At 44.6% G+C, this 15,871-nt stretch overlaps 1 protein-coding gene across 5 annotated transcripts in view; it reads left to right on the top strand.

Moving 5' to 3' along the window:
• The window catches only part of NAIP (NLR family apoptosis inhibitory protein), a 33,451-nt gene extending 17,874 nt beyond the window's left edge, over window positions 1-15,577 (top strand). For 4 of the 5 annotated variants that reach the window (XM_070569884.1, XM_070569887.1, XM_070569885.1 and 1 more), the window contains 7 exons: window positions 119-176; window positions 289-2,397; window positions 4,563-4,730; window positions 5,868-6,020; window positions 6,386-6,472; window positions 8,365-8,529; window positions 14,022-15,577. In XM_070569884.1, coding sequence (XP_070425985.1) covers window positions 119-176; window positions 289-2,397; window positions 4,563-4,730; window positions 5,868-6,020; window positions 6,386-6,472; window positions 8,365-8,529; window positions 14,022-14,386 — 3,105 coding nt within the window. In that variant the 3' untranslated portion in view covers window positions 14,387-15,577. The remainder of the gene's footprint in view (window positions 1-118; window positions 177-288; window positions 2,398-4,562; window positions 4,731-5,867; window positions 6,021-6,385; window positions 6,473-8,364; window positions 8,530-14,021) is intronic. The other variant, XM_070569888.1, reaches the window with a different exon arrangement.
• The last annotated feature ends 294 nt before the right edge of the window (window positions 15,578-15,871 follow it).

Here is a 15,871-nt window from a genome sequence, read left to right as displayed (position 1 = left end):
CTTCGCGTATATGTTTGAGGGCGGGCTATGTTTAGAGGTTGTTTGGTCCCTAATTGTAACATGATGCCCCCACTCCCTTACACAAATCTCCATTCAATCGAGGATTTTATTTTCAAAGGAAGCCACATGTGAAAGCAATCTTGCGGATTCAGCAGCCGTTAGTTCTCCAGCGCCAGGTGAGGATGCTGAAGTACCACCGGGGATCGTATGCAGGTGTGCGTCTCTTTGGATGGCGGGCATTTCAAAGCAAGAGTATTTGTAGCCGTGCCTCCTTTCTTCTCTCCGCAGAGATGGCCCAGGGTGAAGCGCAGTGGTTTCAGGAGGCAAAGGGTCTGAGTGAGCGACTGAGAAAAGCCTACACCAGCGCCCGTTTCTGCAACACGTCTTTGCTTGAAGTCGCTCCCTGCCTAGCCACTGACCAGTTGCTGGGTTGTGACCTGTCCCTCGCTTCAAAACGCATCGGCAGTCATGTGCAAGAGCCTGTGGTGTTGCCTGAGGTCTTTGCCACCTTGAACTCTGTCATGTGTGTGGAGGGTGAAGCTGGTAGTGGAAAGACAGTCCTCCTGAAGAGAATAGCTCTTCTCTGGGCATCAGGAGGTTGCCCCTTGTTAAACAGGTTCCAGCTGGTCTTCTATGTCTCCCTTAGCTCTGCCAGACTGGACCAGGGGCTGGCCAGCATCCTTTGTGACCAACTCCTGGAGACAGAAGACTCTGTCACTGAGATGTCCTTGAGGCCCATCATCCAGCAGTTAAAGAATCAGGTGTTGTTTCTTTTGGATGACTTGAGAGAAATGTGCTCAGTCCCCCGCGTCATAGAAAAGCTGATTCAAAGAAACCACTCGTCAAGGACCTGCTTACTGATCGGGGTCCGTAGGAGCAGGGCCAGGGCCATCCACCGACACCTACACACGATTCTCGAGATCAAAGCGTTTCCCTTCTATAATTCGATCTATATATTACGGAAGCTCTTTTCACACAACATGATCCGCCTGCGAAACTTTATGATTCATTTTGGAAAGAACAAAAATTTGCAGGGAATCCAGAAAACTCCGCTCTTTGTAGTGGCAGTCTGTGCTCACTGGTTTCGGCATCCTCTTGACCAGTCCTTTGATGACGTGGCTGTTTTCAAGTCCTATATGGAATGCCTTTTCTTAAAGTACAAAACCACGGCTGACCTTCTCAGGGCAACTGTGTCCTCCTGTGGGGAGCTGGCCTTGAAAGGATTTTTTTCATCTTGCTTTGAGTTTCGCGATGACGACCTTGTGGAAGCAGGGGTTGATCAAGACGAAGATCTGGCCATGTGCCTGATGAGCAAATCCACAGCACAGAGACTGAGGCCAGTCTATCAGTTTTTAAGTCCTGCGTTCCAAGAATTTCTTGCTGGCATGAGGCTGACTGAACTCCTGGATTCGGACAGGCAAGAAGATCGAGAATTGGGACTTCATTACTTGAGAGAAGTTAACTCATCCCTGATGGCTGTAATTCCCTATAGCAATTTTTTCAACTATGTCTCCTGTCACGCTTCAACAAAGGCAGGGCCAAAAGTTGTCTCTCATTTGCTTCGTTTGGTGGATAAGAAAGAGTCCTTGGAGAATATACTTGAATCTGATGACTACCTGAAACACCGTCCAGAAATTTCAGTGCACATGGAATATTTTAGGGTGTTGTGGCAATTATCTCCAAAATATTACTTTTCCCAGGTTTCAGAACATTTACTTGCTCTTGCCATAAAAATCGCTTATCAAAGCAATGCTCTTGCTGCATGTTCTCCATTTATTTTGAGATTCCTTCAAGGGAGAACCCTGACTTTCAATATGCTTAAGTCACAGTACTTTTTTGACCACCCCGAAAGCCTATTGTTGTTGAGAAGCATCCAGTTCTCGATAAAAGGAAGGAAGTCAAGCAGACTAGATCTTTCAGTCCTGGAAACGTGTTTGGACAAATCACAGGCACCGACTATCGATCAGGACTATGCTTCTGCCTTTGAACCGGCGAAAGAATGGGAGCAGAATTTAGCAGAAAAAGAGGAAAACGTGAAGAGTTTTCTGGATATGCAACTCAATGCACCACCAGACATCAGCACTGGCTATTGGAAACTTTCTCCAAAGCCGTACAAGATTCCCCTTCTGGAAGTCCACGTGACTGATATCGACGCTGTGGACCAGGAGATGCTCAGGGTTCTAACGGCAGTTTTCTCAGCTTCACAGCACATCGAACTCCACCTAAACGACAGCAGGGGCTTTCTGGAAAGCGTCCGCCCGGCCCTCGAGCAATACAAGGCCTCATTCACCAAGTGCTCCATAAGCAGGTTTGAGCTGAGCACAGCCGATCAGGAGTTGCTTCTCACCCTGACTTCCCTGGAGTCTCTGGAAGTCTCAGGGACCACCTGGCTACGAGGTACACGGAATATGGTTAGGATGGCCCGTCTGAGACGCAAGTTTATTTTCACACCCTTAGTTTTAGGGGGATGAAAACTTCTGAAAGTGTGAGGCCATAAATGCTTGCTGAGAGAATAGATGTAAGGTAAACCTTCACTGATGTATTTTTGTCAGCAGTATGAATTTGTGAAAGGCCTCTGAATAATAGAATGGTTTTCAAATAGCTCCGATAAAATTAATAAAATATCACCTAATGAAGCCTCTTAATAAGCACACAAATTACTCGTTGTTAGTAAAAGAAGGATCTATCTGCAAGGCGGTGCTTGGGAATTACCCTAGCTCTGCCTGTGTAACGGACGAAACGGCTCGTACTCCCTGGGAAGTATATACCTGGAGGCAGGCTCTCCCATTTATTTGTATATCTTTTCATTTCTCTGAGCAATGTTTGAGAGTTTTCAGTGTAGACTTTACATCTTTCATTAAATTTATTCCTATGTACTTGTGCTTTTTGATACTTTCGTAGACGGTATTTAAATTTTTTTCATTTTCTGATTGTTGCAAGTGTTGCCTTGGTTTTCTGCAATGTGTCATATGCCTGGTGTGCTTTGCTTTGTACAGATTCTTGCTTGAGGGTCACTGAATGTTGTTAAGATCTATGGGTTGATATTTATCCTCAAATTTAGAAAAATTCGGTCATTTTTTCAAATGCTTTTTAACTTATGGTAAAGTATACATAAAAATTACCATTTTAACCATTTTTAATTGTACAATTTAGTGGCATTAAGTACATTTACAGTGTTGTGCAACCATCACCATTATCCTTTTCCAGAACCTTTTCGTCGTCCCAAAGAGAAACTCTGTACCTATTGAACAATAACTCCTTCCTCTCCCCAGCGCTGATAACACCTAAATTTGTCTATTCTAGATATTTCATGTAAGTGGAATCATACGCTATTTGTCCTTTTGTGTCTGGCTTATTTCATTTATCATAATGTGTTCAAGGTTCCTCCATATTGTAGCGAGTGCGAGAACTTCATTCCTTTTACAGCTGAATAATATTCCATTGTCCACACCTATCACATTTTGCTTATCTGCTGTTCGTCTGTTGATGGACACGTGCCCTGCTGCTTCCGGCTCGTGTGAGTGATGCTGCTGCGAACACGGGTGCACGGAATCCTCTTTGAGTCCCTGCTTTCGGTTCTTCTGCATACATACCCAGAAGTAGAATTGTATTAATAACACAATTCTATTAATAGCAGCAAATCTATTTTAATTTTTGAGGAACCTCCCAACTGTCTTCCTCAGTGACAGTGGTTTACGTTCCCACCAGCAACGTGGGAGGGCTCTGCGTCCTTGTCAACGTTTGTTTTTTCATCAAAAGTCATCCTCGTTGCTGTGAAGCGGTATCGCATTGTAATTTGGCTTTGCATGGCCCTGATAACTTATGACGTTGAGCATCTTTTCATGTGCTTATTGGCTGTCCGTGTCTTTTTTGGAGACACGTCTATGAAGTCCTCTGCCCGTTTTAAAAATGGTGTTGTCTTTCTGTTTTGAGTTCTAAGGGTTATTTGTATTCTCCTCCAGTATTCTGGATATTAAATTCTTATTGGACATAGGGTTTGAAGATATTTTCTCCTGTTCTGTAGATTATCTTTTCACTGTCTCAACAATGTCCTTTGATGAACAGAAGTTTTAAGTTTTGATGGAGTCTGATTTATCTATTTTTTCTTTTTTGCTAGTACTTTTGGTAACATATCTAAGAGTCCATTATCAAATTCGAGGTCATGAAGATTTACCCCTATGTTTTCTTCTAAGAGTTGTACGGTTTTAGCTCTCATATTTAGGCTGTGGGTCCATTTTGAGTTAATTTTGTATATGGTGGTGGGGGGGTAGAGGTCCAGCTTCATTCTTCTGCATGTGGAAGTCCCGTTGTCTCAGCACCATTTTTCAGGAGACGTCCTTTTATTTTTGTGACTCCAGACAGTAGCACGGGTCTTCCCATATAGTAGATAATCAGTAAATGCTGCAAAAAGCAGTATCCTCGTATATGTACTTTCTAAAAAAGAATGTTTTAGGTATGTGAAAGGTTTTCATATGAAAATAGCTTGATGAATCAAGACAGTTTTAAGTTTTCCATTTGGAACTCCTTACACTAATAATGGAGAGCTGTGTGCTGCTTTGCAGATCAACTCTTTCCTAATTTGGACAAGTTCCTGTGCCTGAAAGAGCTGTCTGTGGATCTGGATGATAAACAAAATGTTTTTTCAGTCATTCCTGAAGACTTCCTAAATCTCCACCATATGGAGAAATTATTGATCCGTATTGCAGCTGAGCATGGTCCTTCCAAACTAGGTAAGGGTGGCACTTGGACTGACTTATTTTTACAGCACTTGAAAGAGCTACTTGGCCAACAATTATTTAAGAATTAAAACCTCCCTGGGTCTGAGGGGCCGCCTGTCTCCGTGGTAAACTGTGGGCATAGCATTCTTTCTCATTAAGGAAGCAGAGAGCCATTCGTCCTTACTGAGTCCTTACTACCTGCTAGGAATTGTTCTAAGTACTTGACAAATATCAACTCCTTTAATCCTCATGCCCATTCTATGAGGAAGGGCACTACTTTTATTCTCATTTTACAGCCGGGGAAATTGAGGTATAAAGAGGTCAAATAATTTGCTCCAGGTCACCCAACTAAGGAAGTGGTAAATCTGCGATTCGAACACAGGAATTCTGACCGCTAAGTCTGAGCTCTGAGCCACTGGTATACTGCCTCTCCAAACAGTTTGTAGAGTTCTTTTCTTTCGTTTTGTTTAACTTGCTGTTACACTGCAACTTACAGATGTGCCAGGTCAGGGGAGGAGGTCTGCCAAGCCGTGGCGATCAGAAGCATCTTGCTCTTTCTCATCAGCCTATCCTCCTGGTTGATGGACAGCCTGCGCGGCCATCTTTCTTAAGTACATCATTTAGCAAAACGACTTAGCCTTCATCAATTCCTTGGTTTAGGACAGACAGAGGAAAAGTAAATGTCTGTGGAACTGACATGCAGAGTTGCATGCAAAAAAATTTAGGCAGCTGAAGCTGGAAGTGGTAGTTTTCTTAAATTTCTCGGCAAGTTTTGCATCCGTTCAGGTTTTGCTTCAGCATTGTCCTTGCTTTCGTGTCTTTGTATAGTATTCCTATTGGGTAAATGTCATGTGCAAACTTAGAGACATTAGGATGTCAAAGCTGAAGGTGACCTTACTGAGTCGATGTCCTCATTTTATAGAAGAGAAAACTGACCGCCAGAGAGGGTCAGCAACCACGAGCCCAAGTGCACAAGGCTTGCTAGTTAGAGAACTCAAACCTAAGCCCAAAGTGGCCTGATTCTTAGATCGTTCCATTGTGGTCCTTTCTTTTAATTCAGTATTGTTGAAACAAAATGTAAATGATATGGCTAATTCTGATAGAAGTTTGCAATCTTCTCTAATTTCTGAAATCTTTGATATTTTACAGTCAGATTAATTCAGAATTCTCCAGACCTTCAAGTTTTCCACCTGCAATGTAATTTCTTTTCGGATTTTGAGTCTCTCATGACTGTACTTGCTTCTTGCAAGAAACTCAAAGAAATTAAGTTTTCTGGACAGTTTTTTAAAGCTATCCCATTTGGTAAGAGCTATAATCGTAAAATTTTGGTTTAAGATGCTTCCATGGACACAGAGTCATTTTAAGCATTTTTTAAAAACAAATTTTAAGTATGCAATTGATGTCAAAGAACAAAACTATTGTAATAGATATCTGATCTTAAATGAATTCTCAAACAATAAGGTGAGTTTGTTTCTAGAAGTTTAAACATTTCTAGTTATCAGAATTATTTTCCAAGCAAAGATTTGTTTTATCTACTTAGTCATACTAATTAATTCAATCTGAATTATTATATTGATTTATATCACTTTTAAAATACTCTTTAAGCAGATTACTTTTTAGTATAAGAGACGTAGCTGACATGACAATTTTTATTTTCCCTTTTATAGTCATTGTTTTGCCAAATTTTACTTCTCTGAAGATACTAAATCTTGGACACCAAGAATTTCCTGATAGGGAAACAGCTGAAAAATTTGGTATGTTTACAAAATAGTGCCTTTTACTTTTTCTTTATTCTCCTGCGCCCAATCCTTCTTCTCCTGTTTCGCCTTAGCTACAGCAGTTGTGGTCGGTCTTAGCTGCCCTGCGCGTCAGGAGGAAGGGCCAGTGCTGCCCGTCTTCCACCCTCCAGACGCCTTGATCTCACTCAGCCTCATTCAAGGGAACGTCATCAGAGCGACTGACTTCTTAGAACACATACTTGGTCATTACAGCACTATGCAATTTCATTGTCAGGTACCCATTCCAAACATGCTGAGCCCCTGTTGTTTCAGAACTTTCTAGAATACAGGTAAAACTATCTTTTAATGTTAAGAAAACTCAGGATGTGAAAACCTCGATTTAACAAAATGGTACCTATAGAAAGAGCTCAAATACTTTCCCCAATTCTTTTCTTATGATTACAAAAGTAATGTATGCTCGTGGAAAAAATTCAAACAGGTGTTAAAAGATAAACTGAGGCATATTAAAAATTTTAAGAGTTTATTTGAGCAAAAATGGATTCGAATGGGACAGCACCCAATCTAGGAGGTGGAAAGGAGCAGCTGCACAAAATGAAAGCCATTTATAGGCAGAAGGGGCGGGACAAGGAAGTTATACTGGCAAAAATTCGGGTTGGTTACTGCGAGGTTATTTTCCTTTAGAAGATGGCAGGGGTCTGTCAGGCAGATCACCTAACTGATCCAGGCCACTCCTGACTGACTGCTTAAGATTCCAGTTCTGGGAGAGTCTTGGTTTGGTGACGTGGGGCTTAGCATAAGGGACTCCACTTGGGGCCTGTCATCCTGTTTTTAACACAGGAAAATATAAGGGGAGTCGGTGGAGACATGAGGGTGGAGCAGTAACGCTCCCCAAACGATAGCGTGCTGAGACCTCGTCCTCCTCCTGTCTCTCTCCTGCCTTTGGAGGCGGCCCTGTGGGCGGGGAGGAGCAAGAGGGTGGAGGCGGCAGAGGCAGGATGAGGGCCAGGGAGGCGGCTGCGTTACAACCATTGACCAAGCAACAATACCTGGAGAACAATGAGCAAGTTTCGTCTCTGATGGAGAAGGAATTTATAAATGTTGCAAGAGGAGGCTGGAAAGGACTTTGAGGTGTCAAACTGCTGGTGTGCACTAAAAGTTTCTAACCTACTGTCATAGATGTCTGGATATCTGCGTGTATAGATCCCTGTATGTCTGTCTCTATACAGACACACACATATACGTATTTCTCGGCTCAGTCACCTGAGAGCCCAGGAAGCGCCTCGAAGGAACAAGATCACCAAATGCCCCGATCGGAGCTTTTAAACATTGGCATCCCTAAAAGTAACCAGGGGTCCATGGAGAAATATGGCTGATAAAGAACTGGGACAGGGAAAGTAAAAGATAAGCCTGGAACTTGGTTTTATGCTAGAAAGTGTTCAAAACATTTCCAGCCGTGAGACTTCAGAAGTAGAGAACTTTCTAGAGATCAAGTGACCCATAACATACCACGCTAAGAGGGGTCAAGTGTAAAGGAAGGCTAGGCGAGTAGGGGACTGTGGGGTTCTGGTGCTGGGGGCAGAGGTAGAGATCACTGGGGATGACAGCAGGAGGTGGGGTGGGAAGGGAGCGGGCTGAAGGCACTGCGGAGCTAGGAGCGTGTCCTGGAGGCCAGTGGAAGCTTTGGGCTAAAGGAGGAACTGGAGCTGGGTAGGCATTCTGGACTGCAGTGCAGGAGGGGCTGTTGGGGGAGGGGGCAGTGGTTGTCTGGAGGATCAAGGTGTAGGCTGGGAGAGGATGTGGAACAGCCTCTGCGCTCCACGGGCCTCCTGGCCTGCGTGTGACTTTGAGGCTGTAGACTACCGTCGTTTGGGAACACAGGATGGACACTAGCCTGTCTCTTCTGCCAGCCTATACTTTAGGTTCTCTTGATAACCTGGAAGAATTGATCCTTCCTACTGGGGATGCCGTTCATCAAGTGGCCAAACTGATCGTCCAGCAGTGTGAGCATCTTCGGGGTCTCCGAGTCCTCTCATTTTACCAGACTTTGAATGATGACAGCCTCATGGAAATTGGTGAGCCACCCCCAGATAAACTGTTTCAGCTTGCATGAAAGCCAGTGGTCATACACCAGCTTTTTGCTGAAAAGTGTCTATAAAACATTTGTCCCCCAACAAATGTTCAACCCACTTTCTCAGTTTCGCAATTAACGCATCCTATTGTTCCCTCCAGTGTCCTCTGGACTTAGCTTCATCTGGGTCAGATTTGGAAGGAAAAGGGAGCCTCCCGTTTGAGACTCTGCAAACCCTTGTCTGTGTGTGTTCTTGACACCTAGCATTTCAGACACCTGGCCACAGACCCTCCAAGCAGTCCCATTTACAGTACTCTTTTTTTTAAAATTGAAGATTAATACACATCCAGAAAAGTACACAAATCCTAAGTGCACAGCTCAATGAATTTTCAAGTGCACATGCTTGAAAATGTTACGCACGCTTGGATAACAATCACTCAGATTAGAATGTGGAATATCACAAACGTGCCAGAAACCTCCATTTGTCCCTCCTCTGACACCACACCCCCTCCTTCCCAAAGGTGACCACTGTACTGATTTTTTCTCCAAACATTACTTTCACCTCTTTCACACTTCTGTGTGATGGCACCCTACACAGCAGGTACTCCTACGTCTCTGCCTTTCTTGGCTCAACATTCTGTTTGTGATATTCATTCATGTTGACGCACGGGCTGGAGCTCAGTGATTTTCACTGCTATGTATTATTCCATTGTGTGACTACATACACCCCAATTTATTTACCCATTCAATCGGAATTGGAGTTGTTTCTACTATTTGGCTACTTTGAATATGCTGCTATGAATATTCTTCTATGTGACTTTTGAGTTATATACGGAGGTATTTCTAGAGGTGGAATTTGAGTCATATGGTATAGATATACTCAGTTTTCCCTGGTTGTACCAATTTCCATTCCTACCAGCAGTTGTTTCACGTTCTGGCCACTACTTGGCATTGTCAGACCTTTCAACTCAGGCCATTCTGATGCCTCTGTAGTTGTATCTCATCGTGGATGATTTCTATTGGTGTATTTTTATATTTTATGATTGGTAAGTTTGGGCAAGTTATATTTTTCTAGAAATTAAAAAATTTATCTAAAGTTGCCCATATTATATATTTATAATCTTTTAAAATGTCTGTGTGATCTGTGGTAATAGTACCCCTTTTTAATCCTGATATTGGTAATTTATGCATTCTCTCTTTTTTATCTGATTGGTTTATCAATTTTATTATTTTAAAAATCTTTCTCTTTGTATCTTCATTCATTCCTTTCTGCTCTTACCTCTATTATCTCCTCCTGCTTCCTTTGGGTATAATTTCCTCTTTTTTTGTCCTGACTTCCTGAGCTGGAGAGTCAGAGCACTGACTTCGGGGTTTAGCTCCTTCTCAGGAGCTGTACATGTCATTTTCATTCTCATTTGGTTCAAATATTTCCTCATTTCAGTTGTCATGCTTTTGCCACTCCACTTATTTAGAAACGTGTTGCTTAATTTTCAGATAGTTGCAGATTATCGAATCTTTTTGTTCCTGGTTTCTAGCTTGATTTCACTGTTACCACAGAACATACACTGTATGATTTCAAGTCTGAAATTTGTTGAGATTTGTATTATGGGCTAGTATAATAGGGTAAATGTTCCATCTTCCCTTGAAAAGAATGAGTTTTCTGCAGTTCAAATCAAGTGTTGAGAGAACCGTTCAAATCTTTGATATTTTTATTGATTTTTTTGACTGCTTGTTCTATCAGTAACCGGGAAGGTGTGTTAAAATCACCCATTATGATTGTTGATTTGTCTTCTTTCCCTTTTAGTTCTGTTTTTGCTCTCTGTGTTTTAAAGCTCGGTACCTGCAGTTTAGAAATTGAACCCTGCTGGCAGATCAGCCCTCTTTACTTCTAGTAAGGTGTCTCGCCTTAAAGTCCGCCACTGCCGCACACGCACGCCACCGTGGCACATGTCAGCCACTGCGTCACACGCACGCCACCGCAGCACACGCACGCCACCGCGGCACACCCCAGCCACCGCGGCACACGCACGCCACCGCGGCACACGCACGCCACCGCGGCACACCCCAGCCACCGCGGCACACGCACGCCACCGCGGCACACCCCAGCCACCGCGGCACACGCACGCCACCGCGGCACACCCCAGCCACCGCGGCACACGCACGCCACCGCGGCACACGCACGCCACCGCGGCACACCCCAGCCACCGCGGCACACGCACGCCACCGCGGCACACGCACGCCACCGCGTCACACGCACGCCACCGCGGCACACGCACGCCACCGCGGCACACGCACGCCACCGCGGCACACGCCAGCCACCGCGTCACACGCACGCCACCGCGGCACACCCCAGCCACCGCGGCACACCCCAGCCACCGCGGCACACGCACGTCACCACGGCACACCCCAGCCACCGCGGCACACGCACGTCACCACGGCACACCCCAGCCACCGCGGCACACGCACACCCACCCGGCTGCGGCTGCTGTTTGCCCCTTACGTCTTCTTCCTGTTACTTTCAGTCTTTCTGTGCCCTTTATTTGGGGTGTGTCTCTTGTAAAAAAATATAGCTAGGTTTAAAAAAATGCAGTCTCTTAATCTTTTACTTCTAATTGGGGTATTAATCTACTTATATTTAATGTACCGATGATATAGTTGAATTTATATCTGTTTGCTGTTTATTTGTCCCACAAGATAGATGCTCCTTTTTTCTCCTTTCTTGCTTCATTTCTTATTCCACTTTCCCCATCTATGATCTTTTGAGTTCCACGTTCTCTTCGCTGTATCTGAGATATTAAGATGTGCGTCCCCGGGCTGTTAGACACTAATGCAAGGTAGGATGCTAGAATGCTTAATCCCGCTCACCTCCCTCAAGCCTTTCACATTGTTGTTGCCGTTTAATTCTACGTAAATTGAAACCCCAGGAGACAGCACTGTTTTAAACAGCTGTTTAGGGAGAGTTCCCACAGGGCCTGTTGCTGCTGCTCCTCAGTCTCACCTGCCTTTCCACGCAGCTGTCAGGGCTCACACCCCTCCTGCCTCGAGAATCCTTTACTGTTTCCTCTCACGTGGGTCCACTGGTAATGAATTTTCTCACTTTTTGTCTGGAAATGTCTTTTATTTTGCTTTTTTTTTTTCCTTTTGAGAAAGATCAGCCCTGAGCTAAGTGTTGCCAATCCTCCTCTTTTTGCTGAGGAAGATTGGCCCTAAGCTAACATCCGTGCCCGTCTTCCTCTACTTTATACGTGGGACGCCTAAGACAGCATGGCTTGCCAATTGGTGCCATGTCCGCACCCAGGATCCGAACCGGCGAACCCCGGGCCGCCGAAGCAGAACGTGTGAACTTAACCGCTGGGCCACCGGGCTGGCCCTTACCTTTATACCTTTGTTTTTCAAATAGTTTTTTTCAGCGAGTACAGAGCTCTGTTTGGCCACTTATTTTCTTTCACATTTCCAGCTTCCGCCGTTTTTGTCGAGTCAGCTGTCAGTCTTTTTGTTGTGCCCTTGAAGGTGAGGTATCTTTCCCCACTCTGATGGCTTTTAAGATTTTTTCTTTGCTTTACTTTTTGGCAGTTGCTATGGACCGAACCGTGTCCCCTCAAAATTCAGGTGTTGAAGCCCCACCCTAAGGTCCAGTGCCCCTGGGTTTGGAGGCGGGGTGCCTTGTCATGGCCACTGGAGCAGACTAAGACGGCAGCTGTACCATAATATGCCTCGCCTGGTTTTCTTTATATTTATTCTGCTTGGGGTCGTAGAACTTACTGAAGCTGTGGCTTGATGTCTTTGATCAGTTTTGGGAAGTTGTTGGCTGGTATGCACATAGCTCCTGCCCAATTCTTTCTCATTTTTTTCTCCTTTCATTCTGCTGACAGCACAACTCAACCTAATTTGGGGTCAGGGAAGGCCTCTTGGAGGAAAGGACATTTCTGTTGAGGCCTGAAGTAAGGCTGGCCCAAGCAGAGTTGGGAGGGGAGAGAGAAGACAGCATTTCAAACAGAGCAGTCATTCATATCACAGCCTGGAGTGAAAGAGGACCAGGCGTATCTGAGGGACTTGAGAAAAAGAGAGGAACATCTGAGCAAGAGGCAGGAGTTAGCTGTGAGAAAAGAGACTGGAGAGTAATGTCAAAGGCAGACTGGAGAGGGTTCTGTAGGCCATGTTCCAAAGGCTGCATCTCAGTTTGTCACTGCTCAGCACTGTTACTTTATAGATGTTACTAAAAGCAGCAACTTAGGACTTTTCCTTAAAGCTTCTTTCCTCCCACTTTAAGAGGAAGAATTGAATAACATTAAATTTTATGGTCTTTCTCATCTCCATGTAACATAAATTATTACGTTGTCATCTTCTCCCTACATTAGGTCAAAGCCTTCTTTAGAACTTGAACCACGCACAGATCTGGGACCGGGAACCCCAGTCGCTCTCCCCCAAGAGCAGGTGTTCTCTCTTCCCAGCACACTCGCCTGGTGCAGAGCAGGAACACGCTTTGTGTTGATTGAATAGAGCAGGCTCGCTTCCCCACGCCTGCTTCGGGGCACGGCTGACAGGCCCCCGCCTCCCAGTAGTTAGCAGTGCTTGAACTTTACCCGCAGGAGCCTCCACTCAGACACATCACAGAGCCAGCGACCTACGCAATGCGGACTAGGGGTTATGACGAAAACAGGAAAGAAGGGAATGAATGTGGAAGGTCTGGGCTTTCTACAAGTCCCTCTAGAAGGGTCCTTCGTGTTTGGAGAGGAGAAATAGCTCTCGAATGTTCCTGGAGATACCTACTCAGGACACAGCTGAAGACATTTTCTCAGTACCTCTGCCTCTGAAGTTAGTCATGCTACAGCCCTGGGTTCTAGAGTGAAACCAAACCTTACCTTTGCCCAAATTAGGACAGGAAGACTTAGCAACTAAAAACAAAATCCTGGCTAGGCGTCCACTTCCAAAGTGGAGTCGACCTACATTAGAACCGCCTGTTAAGTGCCCAGGCGCCCCATCCTTCAGAACCCTCCGTCTCAGTAACGGGGGTCCCTTCTGCGCAACAGGTGGAGTGCCCGGTAGCAGGCAGTCAGGAGACCCAGTGTGAGCAATGTCACATCCTGTTCTCTGCAAGGGGAGACATGGTTGCTTCAACCTCTAATGTCCCTTCTAACTCAGCCTGTTTCTCAGCCACGCTGTGCCTCGACACTGTCCTCCTGGGAGACCAAAAGAGAAGCCCAAATTAGCACAGGACGGCAAGACCCTCCTAGGAAAAGTGGTTTCCGTGCTCTGGGGCTTAGCTGTACTTCTCTGGTTTCTGCTTCTCCCTGGGGTTTGGGCCAGGTAGTTCTTTCTTATCAGTTCTTTGGGGCTTTTAAGAAGATATCCAAAAAATACTATATTGAACATTTGCTACTTTCGGTGGCGGTGGTGGTGGTGGTGGGAGAGGAAGTTGGTTCAAATAGCCTAGTCTACTGTTGTTGAAATCCAAGTCCTTATGATTCTGTTTTCATGACTATTTTGCTTTTATAGCCAAGGTAGCAAACAGTGGAGGTTTCCAGAAACTTGAGAACTTAAATCTTTCAATCAATCACAAGATTACAGAGGAAGGATATAGAAACTTCTTTCAAGCACTGGACAGCCTGCCACGCCTGCAAGAGCTGACTATTTCCAGGCATTTCACGGAGTGTATCAAAGCTCAGGCAGCAACAGCGAAGTCTCTGAGCCAGTGTGTGTCACGCCTGCCTAGCCTGATCAGACTGAACATGTTAAGCTGGCTCCTGGATGCAGAAGACGTCACACTGCTCACAGCCATGAAAGAGAGACACCCGCAATCGAAACACTTAACTTTTCACTGGAAATGGATATTGCCGTTCTCGCCAATCATTCAGAAATAGAAGATTTAGCTAAAAAGCTGCTGAATCAAGAAAATTCTTGTCGACAGTTCTAAAAATTATCCAAGAACATTTTATTAAATATTGCCTACAAAAGAGTATTTATAAAATGTGTAAGGCACGTAATTAAAAAAATACTTTGCTTATGCATCACCGAGCTTAAGAAATAGATTACCAGAGCTTTGAAGTCCCTGAATAACCAGCTAAAGATCAGTCCTTCAATGGAGTTTATACAGCTAACCCCTGTCATCTAGGGCCGGCATCAGGTTTTCAGGCTAACTGTGGCGAGGAACAAGGCCTGGGGAGGGGTGTCGGGGGCGCTGATCTGTCTTAAAGCCACAGCATGGAAGTATTCAAGCTATGCATGAAACAGCTAACAAGGTCTGAAGCAGTCCCACACACAGGTGAAATAAGAGTCCACTGGATCAGGGTCCAGGGAGGTATTCCTTAATCCTTGTCGGCTCTGTTTTGTATATTTAATTAACTGGTATAGGAGAGTTTACTTATAGCTTCTCTTTATCCATTGCCAGTGTAAGGAAATAGGATTTACGGAAAAATGCTTTTATTCCAGAGCCTTTTGAGTCAACACTTACTGTATAAGCAAAAAATAGAGTAGAATTTAGAACTACTGGAGATCAGCTAAATTTGTGTTTTCCGGAATACTGAGTATCAAACACGTTGTTAGATAACCACGCGTCTGAGACTTGAACATATGCATTTATAACGGCCTTGGAATTCTCCTGTGAACCCAGTCTGCGCGGGGAGAACGTGTGTTGTCTGCTGGTGACTCCATGTTGCTGGATTCTACATCTGCTCGTCCAGAACTGTACTCCTGCCCGTTAAGCAGCAGAATCTTCTGAATGGCTAGAAGAGCATTCCAAATTCATGATGCCAATTAGGTTGCAAAACAACCGCTCTGTACCCTAAATGTTATTTTTACACAAGGAAAAAGCCAGCATGTGTGTATGTATGTATGTATGTGTGGTATGATCCCATTTGTTTAAAAGGCATACTCGCATGTTGCTAGATGCATTAAGAATTTCTGGAAGTATACCCCAGAAAATGTTCATAGTGGCTAACTCTAGGAAGGCATTCTTTTTTACTTTCTCCCTTTTTATACTGCTTTTTTGTTTTACAAGTGCCTGTGTTAGTTTTATACTTAAAATAAAAACTAGTTTAGCATTACACCATCAATGGGGGCTCCTCTGGAGGGTGAGATTACTAGAAGGTGAGATGGGTTATCATCTTGCTTGTCTGATCTTATAGCTAATACATTTGTAATCAAAAAGGTTTTAAGTATTAGAGTCCAATCAGTGACAGAGACCACACGGTGATTTGAACGGGCAAGTTTACCGTAGAGCTATGAACTGTCTGCGGGCCTGGAGTAACGGGGATTGGCTGAGTGAGGAAGTGAGAGCTCTAAGCAGAGGGCGAGAACAGCTCTTCACCCTAGGCCGAGGCAGAGCTCCCAAAGGAGGGCCCCCAGGG

The sequence above is a fragment of the Equus przewalskii genome, chromosome 13 (assembly GCF_037783145.1).
Source record: "Equus przewalskii isolate Varuska chromosome 13, EquPr2, whole genome shotgun sequence".
Classification (NCBI taxonomy): domain Eukaryota; kingdom Metazoa; phylum Chordata; class Mammalia; order Perissodactyla; family Equidae; genus Equus; species Equus przewalskii.
The sequence above is the reverse complement of the archived record's forward strand: the minus strand, read 5'-3'. Positions and strand labels throughout refer to the sequence as shown.